At 34.7% G+C, this 24120-nt stretch overlaps 1 protein-coding gene across 1 annotated transcript; it reads right to left on the bottom strand.

The window, feature by feature from the left end:
• Positions 1–21790, bottom strand: LOC124530245 (protein transport protein Sec24A). Its single transcript, XM_047104300.1, has 16 exons — positions 21608–21790; positions 20036–21440; positions 14428–14530; positions 13023–13149; positions 12253–12440; positions 10509–10662; positions 8625–8782; positions 8119–8192; positions 7502–7653; positions 6575–6728; positions 5082–5257; positions 4005–4115; positions 2887–3071; positions 2300–2475; positions 900–1136; positions 1–342 (listed from the first exon to the last, which is right to left on the bottom strand). The coding sequence occupies exons 2-16, from the start codon at positions 21427–21429 to the stop codon at positions 231–233; spliced, it is 3501 nt and encodes a 1166-aa protein (XP_046960256.1). The 5' UTR covers positions 21430–21440; positions 21608–21790; the 3' UTR covers positions 1–230.
• Positions 21791–24120: the final 2330 nt, after the last annotated feature.

The following is a 24120-nucleotide window of genomic DNA, read 5'->3' as shown; positions in this document are numbered from 1 at the left end:
TTAACAACGTGATATCTTCAATACAGATCTGTATTAATCGAGCGTGTAACGAGATAATATTAAAAAAAAAAAAAAATACGCGCGACAACTAAAACGCCGGATCCCTTATCCTATGTCTGGAATATATCGAAACGGAATACCGAAATTGTTAACAAGTTAGGGCAGTGTCACATTAACCTTTGGCAACCCGAGCAACGTCCAAGGCTCGAGTCACTCACTCACTTACTCACTCATTTCACTTGTGTCTTAATATGCTGTAAGAATTCGTAGTAAGAGAATGCTGACTCCACTCGGTCTTCGATTAGACGTTCTGTGAAAAGCTGGCGTGATGGTGAATTATCCCTGTAATTAAATTACATAATATATATTGTTGTCATGTTATGAATAAAGATTTTTATATCCCTGTTACGTTTTTCGTATATGTAAATAGTAGGCAGAGTACTAATATAATAGAGTAGATAGAGTACTAATAAATAAGCATAGAAATTGCCACTATCAGGAATATTGACCATCCCATACACTGTCAATTTGTTGTAGTCAGTTACATTTTTAGATATTTATGACATGCATCACTCTTAAGATTTAGCAATTCTCACCTGCTTGAAGTATATTTACTGTTAGCTTTTTTAGCCAGTGATATATGAATTATTTAAAATATTTATCTTTTATACTTTTTTATGTATACGAATTTTTTGTAATGTATGTATAGCCCAGATGAGGAAATTCTGTTTATGCTTTTATTATTTTGCTCGTTTAAATTTCATGGAATGAATGTTGTGTTCCTGACACTACAAATGAACGCACTTAAGTACTCAATGGCTGATGCTCTTGGCAAAAACTATCTTACTGGGCTCAATGAAAACTACGAATTAAGATGGTTCACACGTCATATTACTCACCTAAGAATAAGTATACTAGCTGGATAGGGTCGGTCATCGTTTAGCTTCTCTATAAAGGCGTGCAATTGCTCGTTGCCTTCGCTCTCGATTTTGGGCAAACTCCGCGCCTCATCCGGCAGCTGGCTGAAGGCTGCCACGCCGAACGTCTCCGACAGGAAGGCCGGACTGACGCCGTGACACACGTATATTATCATCGTCTCGCCGTCGTCCAGGAGATACGCGCCGTTCATGCTTATCCTGTAACAAGTCGCCCGTTGATTAGTAAAGTAACAGCCTGTAAATTCCCACTGCTGGGCTAAAGGCCTCCTCTCCCATTAAGGAAAGGGTTTGGAACATATTCCACCACGCTGTTCCAATGTAGCTTGATGGAATGCAAATGTTGCGGAATTTCGATGAAATTTGTCACATGCGGGTTTCCTCACGATGTTTTCCTTCACCGTCGAGCATGAGATGAATTATAAAGACAAATTAAGCACATATATATAGTGGTGCTTGCCTGGATTTGAACCCGCAATCATCGGTTGAGATGCAAGCGTTCTAACCACTAGGCCATCTCAGCCCATTGATTTATATTTACAAATGTTGTGTTTGAAACTATAAAATTTAGTTGGTGTAAGGCTAAGGCCGCACCACGGTTAAACAGCTGCCTACGGTTATTAATCGCGCGAATTTGTGCAATAAGCGAACTAATACAAGCAGCCGCGTGAAATGTTACAAAATGCTAGCGGGTAAAAACCGCGAACAAATTTGTAACCCATAGAATAGGCTATTTGACAATGCGAAAAATAAAGCGACGATTATTGTAATTGAATTTAGAAATGGTTCCTTACTAAAAAAGTAGAAAATAATAATTAATTTATTTATAAATCCATAACTAAAAATTCATTATTTTAAACGTTTGACACGTGACACAAAACGCTCCAGATTGGCCGGGCTTATGATGAAGTCACTTGCTTGTTAACCTTGCTTGCCAGCACACAGATTAAAATACAGGCAAGTGACGTCAGCGACCCCATTGCAGCGCCATATTGTCAAAGTACCGTTTTCGGGCGCTATTTCAATGTGGAATGGTAAATTATGGTAGTTAATATGATATTAGCTACCATTACCATTAAGAAATAAAAAAACTTTTATTGGGTTCCTTAACCTCTACTATGTGATATAAAATGGGTTTTAAAAACCAGTCAAACAGCATATTTAGTTAACTGGCACGCACTTGCGATAACCACGGAGAACTTTTGGAGAGCATTCGCTAGACTAGCGCGCCATGAGGAACACAGAGCCACAACACATACTGGCATCTTCAAACTGTCATAATCGCGGGCGGTTCGCGGTTTTTAATCGTAGTGCGGTTTCGCGGTTGGAGCGGTCCTCGAGCGAGAGGTAGGATGTGTGGGTACCTCTCGGCGGACAGCTGCAGGCGCGGGGGCGTCGCGTGGGGCGCGGGGGGCGCCGTGAGCGCGTACAGGTCGGGGTGCACGGCGCGCAGCAGCGCGGCCAGCGGCGCGCACTTCATGAGACACATGTCCGCCACGCGCTCGTCCAGCCGCGTCGACGTGCCCGTGCGGAACGCTTTCTGAAACACGACACGCCTGCACTGACGACTGAACTCTCGTCGTATCGGATTATGACGATGACGGAAAATAAGTACACCTGTGTTTGCGCATACACTTATGCACGTCTTGCCTAGTAGCGCAAAAAAAAAGATATAAACTTTTTTTTTTATTTCGACGATTGATTTTATTTCTTGGTTTTATCGTTTGCTCATTTCTCCACGACGATAACTCCGTGATGACTAAAGAGGATATCATTTACTTTTTTTTATCGTTATATCATTGAAATTATCTTTTTATTCTATTGCATTAATCTACAGATTCCAATTTACATTTATCCATTTAAATTTTCCTATTCACATTATATCTAACAATAACAAATAACTCCTAATATATGGCCACTTTTGCCACTTTTGTATCCGAGCGGCGCCTACCCGCTTGAGCAGTGCGAGCACGTAGAGCGGCAGCAGGCGCAGTGGTGCGGGTGCGTGCAGTGCGGCGCTCTGGGCGCCGGGGGGCAGGTTCTGCGCCAGGCGGTGCGCGCTCAGCATGTCCACGGCCGCGTTGATGAGCGCCTCCTTCGCCTCCGACATGGACGCCGACGCGCAGCGGTCCACCGCTGGGAACCCAAGCCTCATATTAAACATAGGAGTCAGTAGGAGAGCCACTCATTAATTATCTTAGACGACCTCCGTGGTCGAGTGGTGTGTACACCGGTTTTCATTGGTACGCCACTCTGAGGTCCCGGATTCGATTCCCGGCCGAGTCGATGTAGATTACCATTAGTTTTCTATGTTGTCTTGGGTCTGGGTGTTTGTGGTACCGTCGTTACTTCTGATTTCCATAACACAAGTGCTTCTACTACTTACATTGGGATCAGAGTAATGTATGTGATGTTGTCTCATATTTATTATTATTATTTATTTATTATCTTATAAATACATTTTTATTTTGATTATAAATTTTGTCATTCCTCTTTTACGCCTACCTTTTTTTTTATTCATTTATTTTAAAGAAGGTTTTTTCTGTAAGAAAATGCCACCCTCATAGTGCTTACAAAACATTAAACTTAACAAATTGATTAAACGTAAAAAAGAAATTCTATCAGCCTCATTCCGAGCACACTCCAATATTACGTGCTACGTGTCTTCTATGGTGTTACATACACTACAGTTATGTGAAAGTGTTTTACCCATAAGAAAACCAAAGTTATTACGCCTACCTTGTATTCAATCAATAAATTTATTAATTGCACCTGAGTCGTAACTTTTACTTTGTTACGCATTTTAATAATTTTTATTATTCATGAAATTTGTTATATACTATTTTGCAACAAACAAAAAAACTTTAGGTGGCACCTGATATATCTACACTAGCCGTGTTGATTGATAAACATAAATAGAATACACAAAAGTTAAACTATGTTCTGCGTTCTAAGTAACTTGACTGAGGACAACATTAGAGAAACGCAGTGTCGACACTTGTATAAAATGAGGTGTAGTCAATATTACGCGTGGGAAAAAAATAAAGTAAAATCAACTAGTAAACTCACCCATTTTACTGAGTAAACCTATTATACACTGTTGGTCCGCAGCGTGTAAAATATCTGGCAAGGTGTTCCCTATCGGTAAAGCTAATGTATGGACCCGTATCCTTCGTTCGCCTGAAAGAAATAAACGAAACAATTTATTATACTGGCAACATTATTATTCTTTTTTTTATGGTATAAGTTAGCGAACGAGCATATGGACCACCTGATGGTAAGTGGTCACCATCACCCATAGACAATGAAGCTGTAAGAAATATTAACTATTCCTTACATCGTCAATGCGCCACCAAACTTGGGAACTAAGATGTTATGTCCCTCGTGCCTGTAGTTACACTGGCTCGCTCACCCTCCAAACCGGAACACAACAATACTGAGTACTGTTATTTGGCGGTAGATTAACTGATGAGTGGGTAGTACCTACCCAGACGGACTTGCACAAAGCCCTACCACCAAGACAGGGCAATATAGGATCAGGGCCGTATTCAGGGGAGGGCAACCGGGGCAACTGCTCTGGGGCCTCCACATTAGAGGGGGCCACAGTTTTCAGCAAATTAACAAATACCAAGATATAGTCAAATTATAATAATGTTATTATTTAATATTTTGAAATTTACTGATATAAATAAATAAATCATAGCTTACTGATTGAAATAAAAAAAGTAATTAATTCATGATAATATAATCATTAGGTTGTTTATCTAGGGCTCCACTGGACCTTTAAATCCTGCTCTGTATAGGATTCGAGATGAGTCGAGATGGCCCAGTGGTTAGAACGCGTGCATCTTAACCGATGGTTGCGGGTTCAAACCCAGGCAAGCACCGCTGTTTCATGTGCTTAATTTGTCTTTATAATTCATCTCGTACTCAGCGGTGAAGGAAAACATCGTGAGGAAACCTGCATGTGAGAAATTTCATAGAAATTCTGCCACATGTGCATTCCACCAACCCGCATTGGAACAGCGTGGTGGAATATGTTCCAAACCTTCTCCTCAAAGGGAGAGGGGGCCTTTAGCCCAGCAGTGGGAATTTACAGGCTGTTGTTGTTGTTGTTGTGTTATGGGGTATAGGAACATAAGTTACCTTTACTGCTGGTATAGAGAAGGGCGGCCTGGAAGCACACCTGCTGCAGGTCAGCGAGTGACTCCTCGATGGTGAGCTGCATCCCGAAGCCGGCGTCGGGCGACACGTTGGGAAGCGACAGCAGATCCGTCGAGCGCACGAAGAAGTTGCCGTGGAACGTGTGGATCGTTATACCCCTGCAATAGAAAAAAAATTGTATTTAATGTTGATTATAACAACAACAACAATAACAGCCTGTAAATTTCCCACTACTGGGCTATAACCTCTTCTCCCTTTGAGGAGATGGTTTGGAACATACTCACTATACTGTTCCAATGCGAGTTGATTATAAACTATTTTAGTAAGAGTTTATTATATGTATTTCGAATTTGACATTATATTATTTAAGATGTATAAAACAAAAGATGCGTTTTAGTTGACACATTGTTTACCCGACCAATTTAAATACACATGCTAAGCACTAGCTACTAAATCTAATCTGATTCATCATTTACTAATGAAAACAACATATACTGTTGGACTAAACAAGCAACATCTGCGTCAAGTCACACAACTTCCCTTGAAAAAAAAGGCGGGAGATTCGTGGCTGACACATTGAGATGGCGAATATAATTATTACAGTATAATGTGATATTGATGGTTATTTGTGTTGTAGACTAAATGTTTTTCTTTTGTGGTAGATTGATTGTTATTTTAAATTAAAGATAATTGTTTTAGAGGTTAACCTATTTCCTACTTCTGGTTCTAAAAATACTAATAAAACTAAATACACGTCATTTATCAAAAATCGTTGAGTGCATTGCGTTTTATAACATTATAATAAGAATATCTATCTTCATGTCTGCTTGATGCCCACTGTCGTCAGAATTACTGAAGGGCTAGTATTTAACTACCATATTAGGTTAAGGGGCTAAATACTGATATCATGATACTTATATATAATAAAAAATATCCCTTAGGTGTGTAAAATGGGGGAGGGTCATTATTCTATATTGTTTGAATAGGCTATTTGACTGGTTTTTAAAATCCATTTTATATTATTTAGTAGAAGTTAAGGAACCCAGTAAAAGTTGTGTTCTTTATTTCTAGAACATATTTGCCGAAAAATATCATATTAAAAATTCCATATTTAAATAGCGCGCAAAAACGTTACTTTGACAATATGACGCTGAAATGGGGTCGGAGACGTCACTTTCTTGTATTTTAATCTGTGGTACATATAGTAGAAAAGCAAGGTTTACAAGAAAGTGACTTCATCATAAGCCCGGCCAATCAGGAGCGTTTTGTGTCACGTGACAAACGTTTGAAAATTTGCATTTTTATTTATGGATTTTTGAATAAATTAAGTATTATTTATAACTTTCGTTAGTAAATAACCATTTTTAAACTCATAATATACACTGATTACAATAATTCACAATTTATTTTTCGCATTGTCAAATAGCCTATTAATACACAGTGCTTTTAAGTAAATACATAAAAAATCTCCTTACCTAGTACACCTAACCCGCATAACGGCCTCGAAACCTATCTTCCTAGTGAGATATCTCGTGAACATTTGAGTTAGCTGCTCCGCTTGCCACGGCCGCTGGGCTCGGAACAGGGGGATGTGATATACTGTGCCTGCGCTGAACTTACTCATTCCACCTGAAAACAATTTAAATTGTAACATTCTACTTTATGATTATTGTTTAACGTTTTACTTATGACTATAACAATCACTACATAGCCTAAAACAATCCAATAACAACAATCCCTATGTACGCTTATTAAATCTTTAAAACTACGCAACGGATTTTGACGCGATTTTTTTGATGATTTTTTTTAAAGATAGAGTGATTCGAGAAGGTTTTTTTATATTACATGTGGACAATTTACTAAAGAAACACTGATCATTTTAGAAGTTTCTACTGTAAGCAAGAGCCGAGATGGCCCAGTGGTTAGAACGCGTGCATCTTAACCGATGATTGCGGGTTCAAACCCAGGCAAGCACCACTATATATATGTGCTAAATTGTGTTTATAATTCATCTCGTGCTCGGCGGTGAAGGAAAATTCGTGAGGAAACCTGCATATGTCTAATTTCATCGAAATTATGCTGCATGTGCATTCCACCAACTCGAATTGGAACAGCGTGGTGGAATATGTTCCAAAAAACCCTCTTCTTAATGGAAGAGAAGGCCTTATCTCAGCAGTGGGAAATTTACAGGCTGTTACTTTACTTTACTTTTACTTTTACTTTACTGTAAGCCGGGGCGGGTCGCAAATTATATTAAAAGCAGTCAACACTTAACAAACTTCCAAGTATACAAAACATGCTTTTTTTTTATTTAACAAATTTATGTATTCCTATTGTCAATAAGTTATATCAAATTTAGTCTAGATATATTTTTTTATAAATAAAGTATTCGTATGTCTTACTGAGTGTTGCCAGGTCACAGTACTGTGAGCTTAGAAGGAACAGATCGACTGCAACTTGTGCCCCGCTGCAGTCCAAAGCTATCCTCTTGTAGAAATCAGTCGCTGGATTCAGGTGGGCCACGTCTTTCGAAGAGCGAGCGTTTGGATCCTCTCTGAAATAATATTATATCTTTACACTATAATCGATGATATGCTAATTGCTAAATCTAATCAGATTAATAATGTATTACAGCGAATAATGCTTATGATGATCTCCTGACCAATATCAAGAGAGACTAGCAAAACATAGCGTGCAAACACAATGTGCTTTTTATTACTGCCTAATTAAAATCTGATGGAAAGCAAATATGACACGACTGGATGGAAATGAAGAAAATACCAACAGACTCAGAGGAATATTCTAAGAAACGAGGAATATCATTGTAGAAAATTTCGACTCCGGGATACTGAGGGTTTCTTAATAACTTTTATTGGACCGAATCATTGTAGAAAGCGAGATCTTAAAGTATTTGTTAGATAAAACATCCAGTATAGATTTTTTTGTAATCATTTCTATTCATCGAGTATTTTAATGTACTTTTTTAAAACTTATTGGTTAGGTTAAATAAATTGTTTACCTTGAATGCAATCCTCCTGGTCCAATATTAGGTAGACATGTTTGGAAAACTGTAATTCGTCCCCCCGTGGGAGCCTGAAATAGATAAACGCTTATTAGATTATATTTAATACGAAAAAATAATCTGCCATACGGTCGAGGAACTAAAACGCAATAATTACAAGCCCAGCCTTTTATTTACGTTACGTTTATATTTTACCGATCGATTCCCAAAAAATATATACATATATGGAAGAAATCTATGTTCTCCCTGTGCTCTGAAGTAAAACGGGCCCGGTAGTTACTCTACTTCGTCATTAAATTAAAGTTATGTTAATATATTGCTAGAAGAAAATTAAAATCACAAATAACAACACTGCGCGCGGTTGGCAATAATCTTCCATCCGCTAAACTGTCAGATTTGCTAGCGATTGGGCTGTCATAGAATGAAAATGTCTGTTGGCCGCCATTGAAATATTTAAAAAATATCATTTCTTAATTCTATTTATAATAATATATATTATTCACCATAAGTTTATAAGCGGCCTGTAGCGCTGCGCCTAACGCGGAGGCCGGGACGCCGGGAGTGGAGTACCGCTGCGGTAATATCGTTAATAGTTCCTTGACCATATCCTTGTATTCGCCCAGGTTCACTAGCAACGATTCCGGGGACGGAAGAAATATCTCTGCAAAGAAAATATACATTTACAATTTAAAATTTAATTTATTAACATACAAATGACAGGCAAATTGGTTAATTATTACCAACTTTCTAATTCTTCAACGAAAAACATACCAGTCAATTTATTGGTCCAACCCGTTATTTGGACTTGCAGACATTTAAACTGGGCTCACTTATACTGATCGATAAACGTGAACATGGTATAATAAATATATATATGTCACCGTAAGATTACAAAATTCGTTAGATTACAATCTGACGAGACAGATTGCAATCTGTCAAATATTGTGAACCGTGAAATTTAAAGTATTATTTTTCGTTATATTTTAATCTATCCAATTTAACTGTCAGATTACATACAATCTGTCCCGCGTTGAATTGTCGACTGTCGAAAGCTCTTCCTGATTGGCCGATCTTATTGTAACAGCGATCTGATTGGTCGTTAAATTGCAATCATATTTCACGGTTCACAATAAATAAATAAATAAATAAATAAATATGAGACAACATCACATACATTACTCTGATCCCAATATTAGTAGCTGAAGCACTTGTGTTATAGAAATCAAAAGTAACGACGGTACCACAAACACCCAGACCCAAGACAACATAGAAAACTAATGGTAACCTACATCGACTCGGCCGGGAATCGAAACCGAGACCTCAGAGTGGCGTACCCATGAAAACCGGTGTACACACCACTCGACCATGGAGGTCGTCAATGTATAGATTATAGTTTGTTCGCGTTAAGAATGCAGTGAGTTGTCATTGTTTACCGGCTTTACTCCGCCCCCTGACCAATCAAATCTTTTTTAACAGCAGGGTGAAGGTGTATGCATATTTGTGTTAAAATTCAAACAAATTATATTTGTTTTAAAGACTAAGTACAATGAATTTAAAAAATACACATTTAGATAAAAAATCGAATCGGGGTGTTTAATCAACAAAATTCTAAACACTATATACAATCGTTTGCGAATTTTGCCATCGCGATGTAGAAATTTACATATTTTGACATAACGTCATCTAGTAGCTATAGGTTACATTCATTATTACGCGTACAGCTTGAATAAATTAAATATAAATATATAAATAAACAAAATTTAAATTATAAAAATAAAAATATAAATTAATAATTAATTAAATGTGAACTTGACTTTGTAATCTGAAAAGATTTGATTGGTCAAAGGGGGCGGAGTCAGGCCGGTAAAGAATGACAACACACTGCATTCTTAACGCGAACAGACTATAGACAGATTGCAATCTGTCAAATATTGTGAACCGTGAAATATGCAATATTAAAGTACTATTTTTCGTTATATTTGAATCTATCGAAGTTTAACTGTCAAATTACAATCTGTCCCGCGTTGAATTGTCAACTGTCGAAAGCTCTTCCTGATTGGCCGATCTTATTGTAACAGCGATCTGATTGGTCGTTAAATTGCAATCATATTTCACGGTTCACAATAAATAAATAAATATGAGACAACATCACATGCATTACTCTGATCCCAATGTAAGTAGCTGAAGCACTTGTGTCATGGAAATCAGAAGTAACGACGGTACCACAAACACCCAGACCCAAGACAACATAGAAAACTAATGGTAATCTACATCGACTCGGCCGGGAATCGAAGTCGAGACCTCAGAGTGGCGTACCCATGAAAACCGGTGTACGCACCACTCGACCATGGAGGTCGTCAATGGTCTATACCATTAGTTATACGTACCATCGATGTCGAGTACGGTCATCTCCTTGGGGCGGGTGAGGCCCTCGCTCATGAGGTAGTAGTGCACGTGCGCGTCGTAGCAGATGAAGCCGATCTGCGTGCGAGCGTCGCCCGGCAACTGCTCCAAATTGGCCTTCAGCGTTTCACACACCACCTACCGACATACACATATATATACATACAGGATATCGCACACCAACTACGAACATATACATGTATATACATACAGGATAAAACACACCAATTGCCTTAGTCCCAGCAGTGGGAAGTTCACAGGCTGTTACTACTGTTACTGTTACTGCACACCAGTTGAAAATTATTACAGAATGACCTCTAACTTTCCTTGGACTTAACTCATTTATAAATAAATAGTCCACACATTTTTCAACTCTTTTTTATTTACTTATAATCTCCATATATTTTGATGAGTCAATAGCGCAAGAATTCCTCGACAGGGGTAGGAAAGGTCTTTGCAGGAGACATTTTGGAGCTTATTAGTGGTGATTGAATATGCATGTGACAATATGCTAAACGTCAGATGCAGGTTACTGGTATTCTTTTACAGCAAAATCAGGAATTATATACAGAAAATGCATTAAAATGGATGATTGCCTTGAGATTTGATAGGTAAGAAGTTATCCATCTGTTTTATTAAATGAGCTTTTTGTATACAACAATAAAGTCCAAATTCGACTGACACCCTAAACATGAGATGTATGATTAAATTGATATAATTTGAGATTGTTGATATTACATACATTCTATATTAGAATAGGTACAATAGAAATTTGAGATGGGGCAACAAGGCTAGAATACTGACGGTAGTTAGATTAGTATTATAGATATACATATATGACATCTAACCGACCGACATATATTATAAACATTGTCAAAATGGATTGTAATACGGTCTGGCAAAAAAGTGTGATATAACACACTGCTTCTGTGTAGAAATTATAATAGCAAAAAAATAACTTGAAAAAAACTTTTTATGTTTTTATAGATTTAGTTAACATAGTACGGTTAGCATGAAAAACTATAATTTTCAAAAGTTTTCAAATGCCGTTTGGATTATTGCGAGAATTAAAAAAAAAGAAACTCTTATAGCCAATGTATAAGAAATACTCAAAAAAGAAGCAAAAGGACATTTTAACATTCAGTACAAGCTTAATGTAGATAAAAATACTGTTATATCCCTGACTTTTATCATGATGCATCGATTCAGAACGTATCGTAGGAGTCATAAAAATATGTTTTCTATAAATCTGAAGAGATTTCAGTTTCTCTTAACGCTATAATCATATCATAATAAAATTAAACTATTTGCATTTGAAACCACATTATTCGATAGTAAAAATATCATGGTCTACAAAATATAACCCAATGGGTTAAGACACATTAGAGTCGAGATGGCCCAGTGGTTAGAACGCGTGCATCTCGTGCTCAGCGGTGAAGGAAAACATCGTGAGGAAACCTGCATGTGACAAATTTCATAGAAATTCTGCCACATGTGTATTCCACCAACCCGCATTGGAACAGCGTGGTGGAATATGTTCCATACCTTCTCCTCAAAAAGGGAGAGGAGGCCTTTAGCCCAGCAGTGGGAATTTATAGGCTGTTTTTGTTGGGTTTAGACCAGTAACGATTAATGAGGAAGAACCCGCACCGAGCGCTCCTTTTTCAAAAAATATGCTAAGCTACTGAGCTATTGAGGACTTATAGAAACAAAAGAAATATATGTTACCTGTAAATATCCCGACTCTCTCGCGATCTGAGAAACGTCTAGAAGGAAGAGGTAGACTGCCGGCTGTGGCGGGCGCAGCATGTATTCGCTGGGCGCGATGAACTCGATCGTGGCCGACTTGATCTCGGGCCGCCGCGACGGATCGCCGTAGGACTTGCTCAGCGGATCGTATTGGAACTCCTCGGGTACTGGAAACGTTACGACAAATGAGAGGAAATCAAACCACAACATCTATTAGTATCTATCTATAAGTATGGCATCAAAAAGGTACATTTTCAAGGTCATTTTTCGATTAAAAATAAGATTTTTTTTTTACTGTTCCAATAAATATTTTTAAAAAAAGAATAGAAATTTTCAAAAACAGTCGATATGGACATCGTGCTTGTTATGAAAACTTAAAATATGTTTTAATATATAACCTAAAAGAACCATCTTAATATTGTTCTAATTTTACAGCCGTAAAATTTCAGGTTAAAGAACCTTAACAAACTCACAAAGAACAATACAGTTCACTCATACAATGAGCAATACATACAACTTATATACAAATTTAGCTTGGTAGAATCTGTGGCAGGACATGGCTATGGCTGTCCACAATGCCCCAAAAAAATAAGAATCTATGAATTCAAATTTAAGCAACATTAATTTTGAATTTTAAATATAGAACAATATTTACTAACTTTCGTACTCAATTCTATTTTATCTGTAATCCTATTATGATTATAATAATTAGCGCATTGTTTCAAATCATATTCGAAAACTATACTTACAATCGTTGACTCTGTAGCAAAGATTGCATTTCCAGCGCTTCGAATCCACGAAGTAGACGAAGGGGTTTATGTAGGTCCTACAGGCTCGACACCGCACTATCGTCGTACACTGAATTACCGGCAGATGCTATGGACAAACACATGATATATAAAGACAGATATTACGGATATAGATTAAATTTTTTTTTTTATATTATAGGTTGGCGGACGAACATATTGGCCATCTGATGGTAAGTGTTCACCAACACCTATAGACAATGACGCTGTAAGAAATATTAAGTATCCCTTACATCGTCAATGTGCCACCAACCTTGGGAACTAAGATGCCTAGCCCTTGTGTCTGTAGTTACACTGGCTCACTCACCTTTCAAACCGGAACACAACAATACTGAGTACTGTTGTTTAGCGGTAGAATAACTGATGAGAACAGTGCAGATAGAAAGCTCATCATTATACCGCTAAACAGAAATACTTATTATTTTTGTGTTACGATTTAGGCATGACTATTAACTTAATACCTTGTCACAAAAAAAGACCGGCAAGTATAACTTAATAACTTTATACCATCTAAACTCACTATTGGACTAGCGAGGCTTACCGACCTTAAACAAAACCCTTGCTACGCTTATGACCCTATTCCGAGATAAGTGAACCCAACTTTACAGACACAAGAGTCCTGAGACGGTTTATAACATTTACAATACTAGGTCTATGAACCAATGTGACCACTAACCATAAAATTTCCAATCTATGGCAATTAAAACTTAAAAAGGACATTTTTAGTAACAATTAACAATTTAAAAAAATATAATTTAAACAGCAAAAAGCCAAGCCGTTATGTGTTAAAATAGATTTAATTATTCCGGTATTACATTCAAAAATAATTTTAATAAATACTGACCACAGAATTCTTATTATATAATCTGTAGATTACATAATAAAATCGTTATACATAAAATAACTTATTCATTTCGTTTTAAAATTACTCTTTATTTTAATCTAAGAGCAGTAACAGTATATATTTATTACGCGATCAATTTACACAGATGGAACAGAATCGAAACGTCACAATACAGTGTATAAATACTTAACCATGACTTCTATTCCGTTGACATAACGATCACTTTCGAATAAACATATTACACAATAGAAATAGACAGTTCAACCCGAGAAAGCAAGTGCATGTAAATCGACGGGTCAAACTGACAAATATATTAGGTCATATGATATTACAAGTTATTACGTTTGTGTAAAGATTATATTCACATAAGAAATAAACATTAATAATTAGGGATAGCGTACTTAATTTGTATGTGATCGAATTTTGCTGATACTACATCTAAGTTATGTCGTACTATACAATTGTGTACGGCTTGTGATATATGTATACAGAACTTATACTTACATTTAGGTCTTTGAAGGGATGTATTAGGATACCTAAGGGCAATCTAGACTTTTGCAATAATGAATTTGTCTCCGGTATGCGATTCACTGTACACCTGAAGATCCTGTAAAAAATATTTATTATCAACTAGGTATAACTACAAAAAGAATCTTTTACATAGTTTTATATTTATTAAATTTAATGCAACGTTTGGGGAAATCTGTATGAAGTGAAATAAAGATAGCATTTATTGAATTTATAGCTGTAATGCTATGTCATAAGGTTCATAATCAAATTTTAAAAATACATTTTATGAAAATAATTTATTATAATAAATACAATAAGAAAAATGAAGTAGACAATATGTAATTTGCATATAATAAAGTCTGGTTGGAAGATAGTTATATAATAAAAATACTAGTCGTTGACTAACTGTTCCGCGTAGTTTTGCACGCCTTGAGGGAAATTCTACTAATCGATATTAATATTATAAATGTAAAAGTCATTCTGTCTGCCTGTTGCTTTTCCACGATTAAACCGCTGAATTGATAAATGAAATTTGGTATGAAGCAAACATGAACTCCAAAAAGGATATAGGCTACTTTTTTTGTCTGACACGTGAGAACAACACGCTCAAACGCGTCCAAAACCGCGGGCGACTACTATACTAAATAACGGTTAAGACACATTCAAAATTCTATACCATAAAATCCAAAATTTTATAATAAAATTCTATTCTATATAGATCTATGTATAGTTGATTAGGCTAAACGGAATCTTAATCAATTCGATTACGATAAAGGGACGTTTTGTTAGTAGAATTAGCGTCCCGTTCCATATCCACGAGTCGTACCATGATGCTAAATAATGTAAAAGACTCCTCAAGAACTGTACGTATTGCATTTTTTTTTCAAATCCAACTAGTAATTCCATAGTTTGCGTACATATATTATTACCAAATTGTATTTTTTTATATAAAGTAAGAATAATTTTTATATAAATGAAGTCATTATTGAACTTTTGTATATTATATTGTATATTGTACAAGAATTTAAACACGATAGCATAATTTGTATCACAGAATGACATACGGCATTTTATTGCACAATGCCTTTTATTATAAAATATATGATAAATCAGAGTAATCTTTAAAAAATAAATTAGTATCGAGTATGCTCGACATATATCAGGAACGCTGGTTTACAACTTTATATTAAAGCAGTCTAGTCTCGTTGAAATAAGAGACAGGTTTTTCAATACAATCATTTCAATAAAAGGATATTTAATAATACTGATTTTGAATAAGGCTATATGTTTGTTTATTAATAACACGTAGTTTATACAGTGACAATTAAATTCAATAATATATTTTTCTTATCTAACTTCCTTGTGATTCGGACTACGTCAAATTAATCTCGTGTAGATTCCGCACATCACGTACGTAACCTCGGACTACCTCTATCAGAGGTCAAATGTTATTGCAATCGGTTCAGCGATTTAGCCGTGACGAGGCAATTAATAAGAGGACAGACTATCGAATTAATAAAATTAATCTGATCGATATTTTTAAATAAATATTATTTTAATGAATCAAGCGTTGACGTACAAATCGATAAGAATATAATTTGTTTACTCTAGAATTTGTTTCAACGGGCAATTATGACACAAATTTATTAAACTAAGGTTCCGTACAATATTCAAAATTAACTTGATATGTAGTCGTAACATTATTGTACCAAATCTCCAAGATAATACGTAACGTAGATTCGATTTTAAATAGGGTTATAAGTTTTACATAAATAGTGTGCAGGTACAAATTATCGATTTTAAATATAAAGATAACACAGACAAATAATGATCTCATTAAGTGTTTTATTATATCTAATTGTATACACACGTAGATACAAAATATACGTATGTAGTTTTACAATAATAATATAGACTTAAAATAACAATTACGAAAAGCACAGACGCCATAGTGAATTACCAAGGGAACAAAGAATTAATAAAAACAGTCTATCGAAATTAATCTAATTTTTAAAAAGGATGTAAATGTTTAATTTTGACACTTTATAGAACTTTTTAAAATAATTTTAATGATTTTCGTCAGTATACGTTTTGAATATTTGATTTTATGTATGTTCGTATTTTTTTAATTTTAATAATATGTGTCTAACTACCAGTGGAAACTTAGCTGATATATGTAATTTTGTATATTCATATCCCATAAGTTTATCTTATTGTTTGTTTTCCTAATATAAAATAATTAAAAAAAAAATAAAAACCTCAACAAACAAATGAGCCTCATATCAAAACTCCTTGAACAAATAAATACGGTCATTAAAAAGTATATAAATAAATTTAAAAAAAAACTTGTTGAGATAATGTCCACTATTTTAGTATTTACATACGCATTGCTACTATCAATATAAGTGCAATGCCCGCGACGCAATTGCGTATCAGAAGTAATTAGTTGAAGTTTACAATAAGGTCATTGATACATATGAACCTTACCGCATTATAAATTAAATTCCTCAATTTCTTAGCATTGCCAATTAATTAACATAAATCTCATATTGACAAAAAATTGTTCAATAACGCGCATTACTTAATAAAGGATTAAAGATGATAAAAATTATTGATGATAAAACAATAATATTAAATGAAGTGTTCCTTGTTAGTTTTTTTACGTTAAAATCTTACTTCAAATAGGAAGACAACTTTAAATTAATCTTGTAAAACGACAATTTCAATTCCTACAAATCTTCGTAAATAACATATTTCATTTATTACGCAACGGATTTTGATGTAGTTGTCTTTAATAGATAGAGTGATTCGAGAGATAGGTTTGTGTATATAATACCCATGTATTATAATTATAATTTAAATTTGATACCAGTTACCATATAGTAAAGAAACACTGACAATTTTAGACGTTTGTGATGTGATGTCGTAACATATTTTGTAGCATTTTAGTAAAGCCGCTAGTTAATAATAATTCAATTGTATTAAATTATTTGTTTAGTTTAAATGTTGAACAAGAGTAACAACTGAATCTTCTTGGTTATTTACGTTAAAATCTAGACTACGAAACGGTAGACAACTTTAAATTAATCCTCTGAAACGACGATGTCAATTCCTACGAATCATCGTGAACAACGCAATTTTTTTTATAAATACCTATATGTTTTGTACTGACGGATCGCACGAAACATAAATTCATACAAATTTATAGACCTATTCACACACGTAGACCCAACCCTCCACGATGAATTATTATAATCGGCGTGCATTAGTTTGAACGAGTGACGTTTTTACTTACAAGATGTATTTGGTGTGCGTGTGACAGTTCATAGTAAAGTCAGCAAAAAAATGCAAATTAAAATAGTGTTTTTAAGTTTAAAATATTTATAAATAATTCATTATTTAACATACTTAAATAGTATGTTAAATAATGAATTATTTAACATACTATTTAAGAGGCACTTCTTCATGAGTAAATACATAGATGTATACTCCCCATGTCTCAAACATAAAGTTGAAATTTTCAACATCCCATTCTAGGCGGATCCTTCATTATGAAATAAACCTATGTTATCTTTCTAGTTAGTCAGGATTAACGATTTTTCAAGTATAAACTAATCAACAATTAAAAACATTGTCGTTTTATTCGTAAAAACATATGATCGAAATTACTTTCACTTTTATTCATTTGAAACATTATAGAGCAAGTGAAAGTGTACGTGTACTACTTACTAAATATTTGGCTACACTAAGCATCATTTGGTATTACGTATTACTTAAAAATGTAAATTATTACGTCATAACTAGCCGTGCACCGGTGTATCCGATGGGATATCCTATCAGAAACATTACTCAGACAAACAGATTTCCATTTTACAAAAAAAGAAAACAGGCAAACATCCTTACCACCATATAACCCCATAAAATTTAATTCCATAATTAAATGGTTTTATTCAGGTTACTTTTGTATATTATATTGCACAATACCACTATAAATTGTTATATTGAAAAGTAGTAACTTAAGTAAACTTAACAGAATATGTATATGAATCATCAATATTTTAATTCGAACACTGTTTCGAAAAGCAGACTATCGAGAAGAAATAAAATTAAAGTGTATAATAGTATAAGGCGAGGGAAATGTAAAACTTAAGGTCATCAAGTAATCATATTATATTTACTTTTAAGCTGGCTATAAAAGGCATAACTAAAAATGGTAACAATGTATACTATATTATAAATATAATTGTTCTTACAAGACCAATCCACAGAACCGAATTGAATGTAATTTGGTATATTACTTTTCTATGCCTAACAGCCCCTAAAACGCAAGGGCAGCTAAGGGCGACAACTAATTGCTTATAAAATCTAATTTAAATAAATAAATGAGAAAGAGACAAAACGTAAATATTCCCAATTGGAGCAGGCAAGAAACTCTTCATAAATTTTTATGTCAATAATTACAATTTAATTTTGTATGCCTGTATATTCACATTTATTGGATATCTATATAATATTTTATGTAATATCAAGCTTTTTCTTTCATCTGTTTAAAAAAATTACAATTATTAAATTAGATAATATGTTGAAATGTCTGTGGTAATTTCCGCAGAACTAATTACAGAATTCTACACCGTGGCCTAATTATAGTAATAGGTTCATTTAATAATACAACACCCATTATCTAAAACGCTAATAATAGATTCCATTAAATATATATATATATATATATATTTCATTATAAATGTTTGCATATTTGAGTAGTTTTAAATATTTTTTCTGCACTGATTTGCCTTTGTATGAAATGTGTTTTTTTCTAATTTATTAATTTGCATTGAATACATTATTATGTGCATAGACTGTAACTATATCTATGATGCATGACAATTATTATCTATCTGTTATAAATACCAGTCCTATTATATTTTCTTGAGATTGCAGATGTCAATAATAAGGATTTATTATACAAAATTTAGAGAGACATGAAATCAAAGTCACACAAAAAGTAAATCAGTTGACCTAACAGTGCAATCTACGAATAAAATATATAGAGTAAGGAATAAGATAACAGAGATAAATATTGTTATCTATTGAAGTGTATTGCTACTACTATTTAGAACCCTTTGTCTGTATGACAAAAAGTTAAGTAACAAAATGACAAAAACAAAAAAAAAACATGTATTACTTTAATTATTTTAATGTGGCAATTCTAACTGGAGATATAATTAAAATCTATATAGAAATTGTATAAGTTAGTAAATTTGGGTTGATGCAGCATCAGAAGCAATAAATGAATAAATATTATAAGAAATCCGAAACCAACATCGAGCTTTTTAATTATACTGTTAATGATTATATAATCTAAACTAAGGAATAAAAATTTGTTATATAGTTTGCTTATGACATAATTACAGAAGTTGATGATCTATATTCATATTATAAAGAGGTAAAGTTTATTTGTTTGTAAGTAAAGAATTATTCCTGGGTACCATATAAATTACATTTAAATCATATCATTTTATTATTAACTTATACCCATGTGAGGGCACGCTGGGTACCTAACTGATATACTTAAATTAATAGAAAAATCTTAAAAAGCACTTACTCTGAACTGCAATTGGGTGACTCTGCAAATTGATGTGCAAGTCTAATTTCTGGAGGTTCTTCTGGGTATTCCGGTAATATGTTCTTACACTGCAAGAGGTCAACCATTTGGTGTCCCCACAGCTGGTCAAATCCTTGTTTTGTAACACTCAAATTACTCATTTGCTGAGTTACACCATAAAGATTATGTGTGGGAAACTGTTTCGCAATATTCTGTTGTACCTGCATTTGTTGTTGGGGACTCAAATTTGTATATGGCATTGGTGGATATCTATTTTGAATATTAGTATTCTGTCCACTAATTCCACTAGCAGGTCCTGGACCAGAATGACTCATAGGTGGCCCTGAGACGGGCCCACTTTGTAAGCCAGGCTTTCCAGCCTGCATATTTGGTGGGCCTGAAACATAACCTTGTTGTTCTAAAGGCCCATTATTCACCTGGTGCTGTGGTTGGCTTACATTTGGAGGCATAGGTGGTCTAAGCTGAGGGCCAGCCGGTAAAGATGATGGGCCGCTTGGTAATCCTTTAGGTGGCCCCATTTGACCATGTACAGATGCTGTAGGTGGTCCCATCATAGTTGGCCCATTTATTGCATTGCTTCTCGGTGGGCCTAAAGGAGGTCCAGATACAGGTGGCCCAGACATATTAGGTACATTTGTCACAGGTAAATTACCAGGAGGTCCAGTGGTCACAGGACTGTTTCTTAGACCAGTTTGCAGAGCTCCACTTATCGGTGGTCCACTTATTGGCGGTCCACTTATTGGAACGTTTGGCTGACTATACCCTGGTGGCATGGATGACATTGGAAGCCTTTGATTTCCTCCATAGTTTGAATTCAAAGATGATGGCCCATAATTTGAGCTTGTAGGAGGCAAATTTGTTGGTGGAATAGGACTAAATGTGCTGGAATTAGGAGGATAATGGTTTACATTTCCAATAGGCCCAGATGTTGGTCCATTCATAAAAGGTTGATTATACTGACTAGACGAAATAAGTGGTGGAGCATTGTTATTTATTTGGGGTCTCTGGATATTAGGAGGGAATGGTGATGGATTAGACGGATGAGGGCTTCCTGAATTTACTGGAATGTTCTGGATATTTTGCATTGGATTCTGAGTCACTGTTTTCATTGGTCTAATGGGCGACGACTGTAAGCTTGTAGGTGGGGGTGGCAACATTCCTGGATGATTGAAAGCTGGCGAACTATTCGTACTTTGATTAAAATGATTTGTTTGACTATTCATTGCTGCCATTGGTGCTGGGTTAAAATTGCCATCCTGTTTTACGGGCCCGGGCACTTGGCTCGTAGGAATTTGATTATACTGCGGGAATGGCCCAGGCATTGAAGTTTGATGTCCAGGAACATTATTATATTGATTTGGTATGTGAGCCATGACTTTTGAATCTGCAAAGTTAGTTAAGATAATTTGTAATAATTGTCACCATTACTATTACTGTAAGTAAAACTAAGCATTGTTTGTATTACGATAATAAACTTGATATCAAAAATGATGTTTAATTAATGCTAATTCACTAAGAATGACGGAAGGGCAAACGCACTTTTGGACTTACCGCTGGCAGGACGATGTTAAAACACAAAAAAACTTTAAGCACAAGTCTGCGTTGTTATACCATTCTCACATATTATCACAGAACGAGGAAATAACTTTGTAGAATAAATCTGGGAAGAAAAATACGACCCTGACTTACGTGGCTGAGCGATTTTGAGCGCCCTCTACTGGTGACAAGGATTGATTTTTGACTTTTGACGTCAAATGCGTTTCGTTATAGTTTTCATTTGCGTCAAATATATTGTTATAATTATTATTGTGTTTTGAGCGCCTTTACAATTATTTACATTATTTTTTTTCATTAATCATCATAATTATTTTACCTTTATATTTTATTTCAATTTACTAGATGAAATATTTATAATTATACTATTAAATTAAATTATATATTGAATATGTAATTATATTTAAATAGCGCTCACCCTCCAAACATGAACACAAAAATATTAAGTATTTCTCTTTGGTGGTATATGTGTGGGTGATACCTACTCTGATACGGTTGCACTTGCACATCGCGGAACCAACAAAGAATTGTTCGTATTTCGAATATTAAATGTCAAAAACTTGCACAATCCATGGAATATAGACACAGACAGTGCATAATACATTCCTATATTGCACAATATTCTGCTTATTTATCCGGGAAGGTTTGAATATACAATTTAATTGAATCTCCTATTCACCTCTCGCTCACACAATGTTACCATGTACAGCTCTTTCCAGTCATAGGGAAAGTAAAAACTATGTTCATCAATTTAATTCAAAATAAAAAATGCGTTTGTAACTAATGTTTTATTATTAATATAAATTAAGAAAGTTATTATATATTTATAACACACAGAGACATTAAAAAATAACAATTGCAGTATAAGTAAAATCCAAGGTAATCCAAATCATAAGATCAATATGTTATCTTAGACTTTATTTATAAAATCAAAATAATTATACAAGCTTTTGGTTAGACAATTTATTATATCTCTTATTTATCACTACAGCGTCGAAACGACTAGAGTAGTTCTAATGATATCCCAATCTTTGCCCCAAAAATATATTTAAAAGAACTTCTGTGCTAGGTGGGGCAAGAACAAAATTTTCTGTAAACAAGATCATGACTGTCATAGTCCATTCCGGGATTTCCGAGGCCCCAAGACACACGCGATATTAAAGATTAGGTATTGAACAAAACAAGCGTGATTAGTCATTTTTCTCATTTATATGATGTGTGATAGTGAAATCTATAAATTTTTTTTATTCAAAAATAGACGTTACTGTTACAGCGCTAACAAACTTTTACAAATTTCGGCGGTATTTCATCATACATGAGTTCTTCAAGCAGCTACTAAGGAAATTTCCTACTATCATATACATATTTTTAACAAAGGTCTTTTACGCTGATTCAGCCGAGTGAACTCTCAGGTCTCAGAATCGTCTTGTAAGAAAAAGTGTTATGCAGGCGATTTTTTTCCCCTATTGTTTTTTTATTAAATGGCGATTCTGCTGGCGACTTACTCGCGTTTTAGGGGTTGGACGACAAATGCGAAGTATAAAAAAGTATGTCCTGTCATTCTTTACAATTAAAGGCATTTTCATACTCATTTCATCAAATTCTATTCAGTGGTTTGGCCGTTAAGAAAGAACAGATAGGTATTGGTATACATTTCTTTTTAGTTTTGATTCACGTGAGATTTTATTAACATCGTAAAATCATTTCATGGTGTCTGTGTGTCTGCTGTTTAATTCATTACATAGCAAAAGCCCCTTCGTTCGGACCTGGTGTTCTAACTCCCTCAACACCTCTCATTTTTTATTGTAATACTGTGTATCAGACGGGATATCGATTTATTATCATTTTTTTTATTTTTGATTCTGTCAGAAATGGCGAACGTCGATGTTATCCCTGGGGTACCCCAACCCCCCCGCTTTTCAAAGAACTCACATTTTAAAGAACGCTATAAAAGATTTCTCATACTCACAAAAATAAGGCTAAATTCTGATTTCCATATCTCTAGAATCAGATACGACGAATTTCCGTACAAATATTACATTCCCCATATAACCCCCCCTTAGAAGATTTATTTTTAAAACAGAGTTTCGCAGTGCTCTACTACTTTCAATTAGGAACTTCTGTGGAAATTTCATCACGTTAGGCCCACCAGATTCATGAGCATGCGTTGTTTGTCATTCAGTCAATTTAAATTTTTATTAAATAGATGTAAACCTTTAAACTTGCCAGGTATAGTTAACAGCTATGTTTCTCCGCCAATGCGTCCACAATATCAACTAGTTTAAATAGCCCTTGTGCTTATTACACTGACTCACTCACACGTTAACCCGACATACAACAATATTGAATATTGATGTTTGGCAGTAGTGTTTGGATAAAACTAATTATAACGGATGAATCGCGTATATTAATTATTTTTAATATACGCGTAGTGTTTGGAGTTACTTAAAAAATAGTTTTACCCAAAATCGTCATTTTAAGGTTTACTTTCATTTCAATATTTTTTATCG

The sequence above is a fragment of the Vanessa cardui genome, chromosome 6 (assembly GCF_905220365.1).
Source record: "Vanessa cardui chromosome 6, ilVanCard2.1, whole genome shotgun sequence".
Taxonomy (NCBI): domain Eukaryota; kingdom Metazoa; phylum Arthropoda; class Insecta; order Lepidoptera; family Nymphalidae; genus Vanessa; species Vanessa cardui.
The sequence above is the reverse complement of the archived record's forward strand: the minus strand, read 5'-3'. Positions and strand labels throughout refer to the sequence as shown.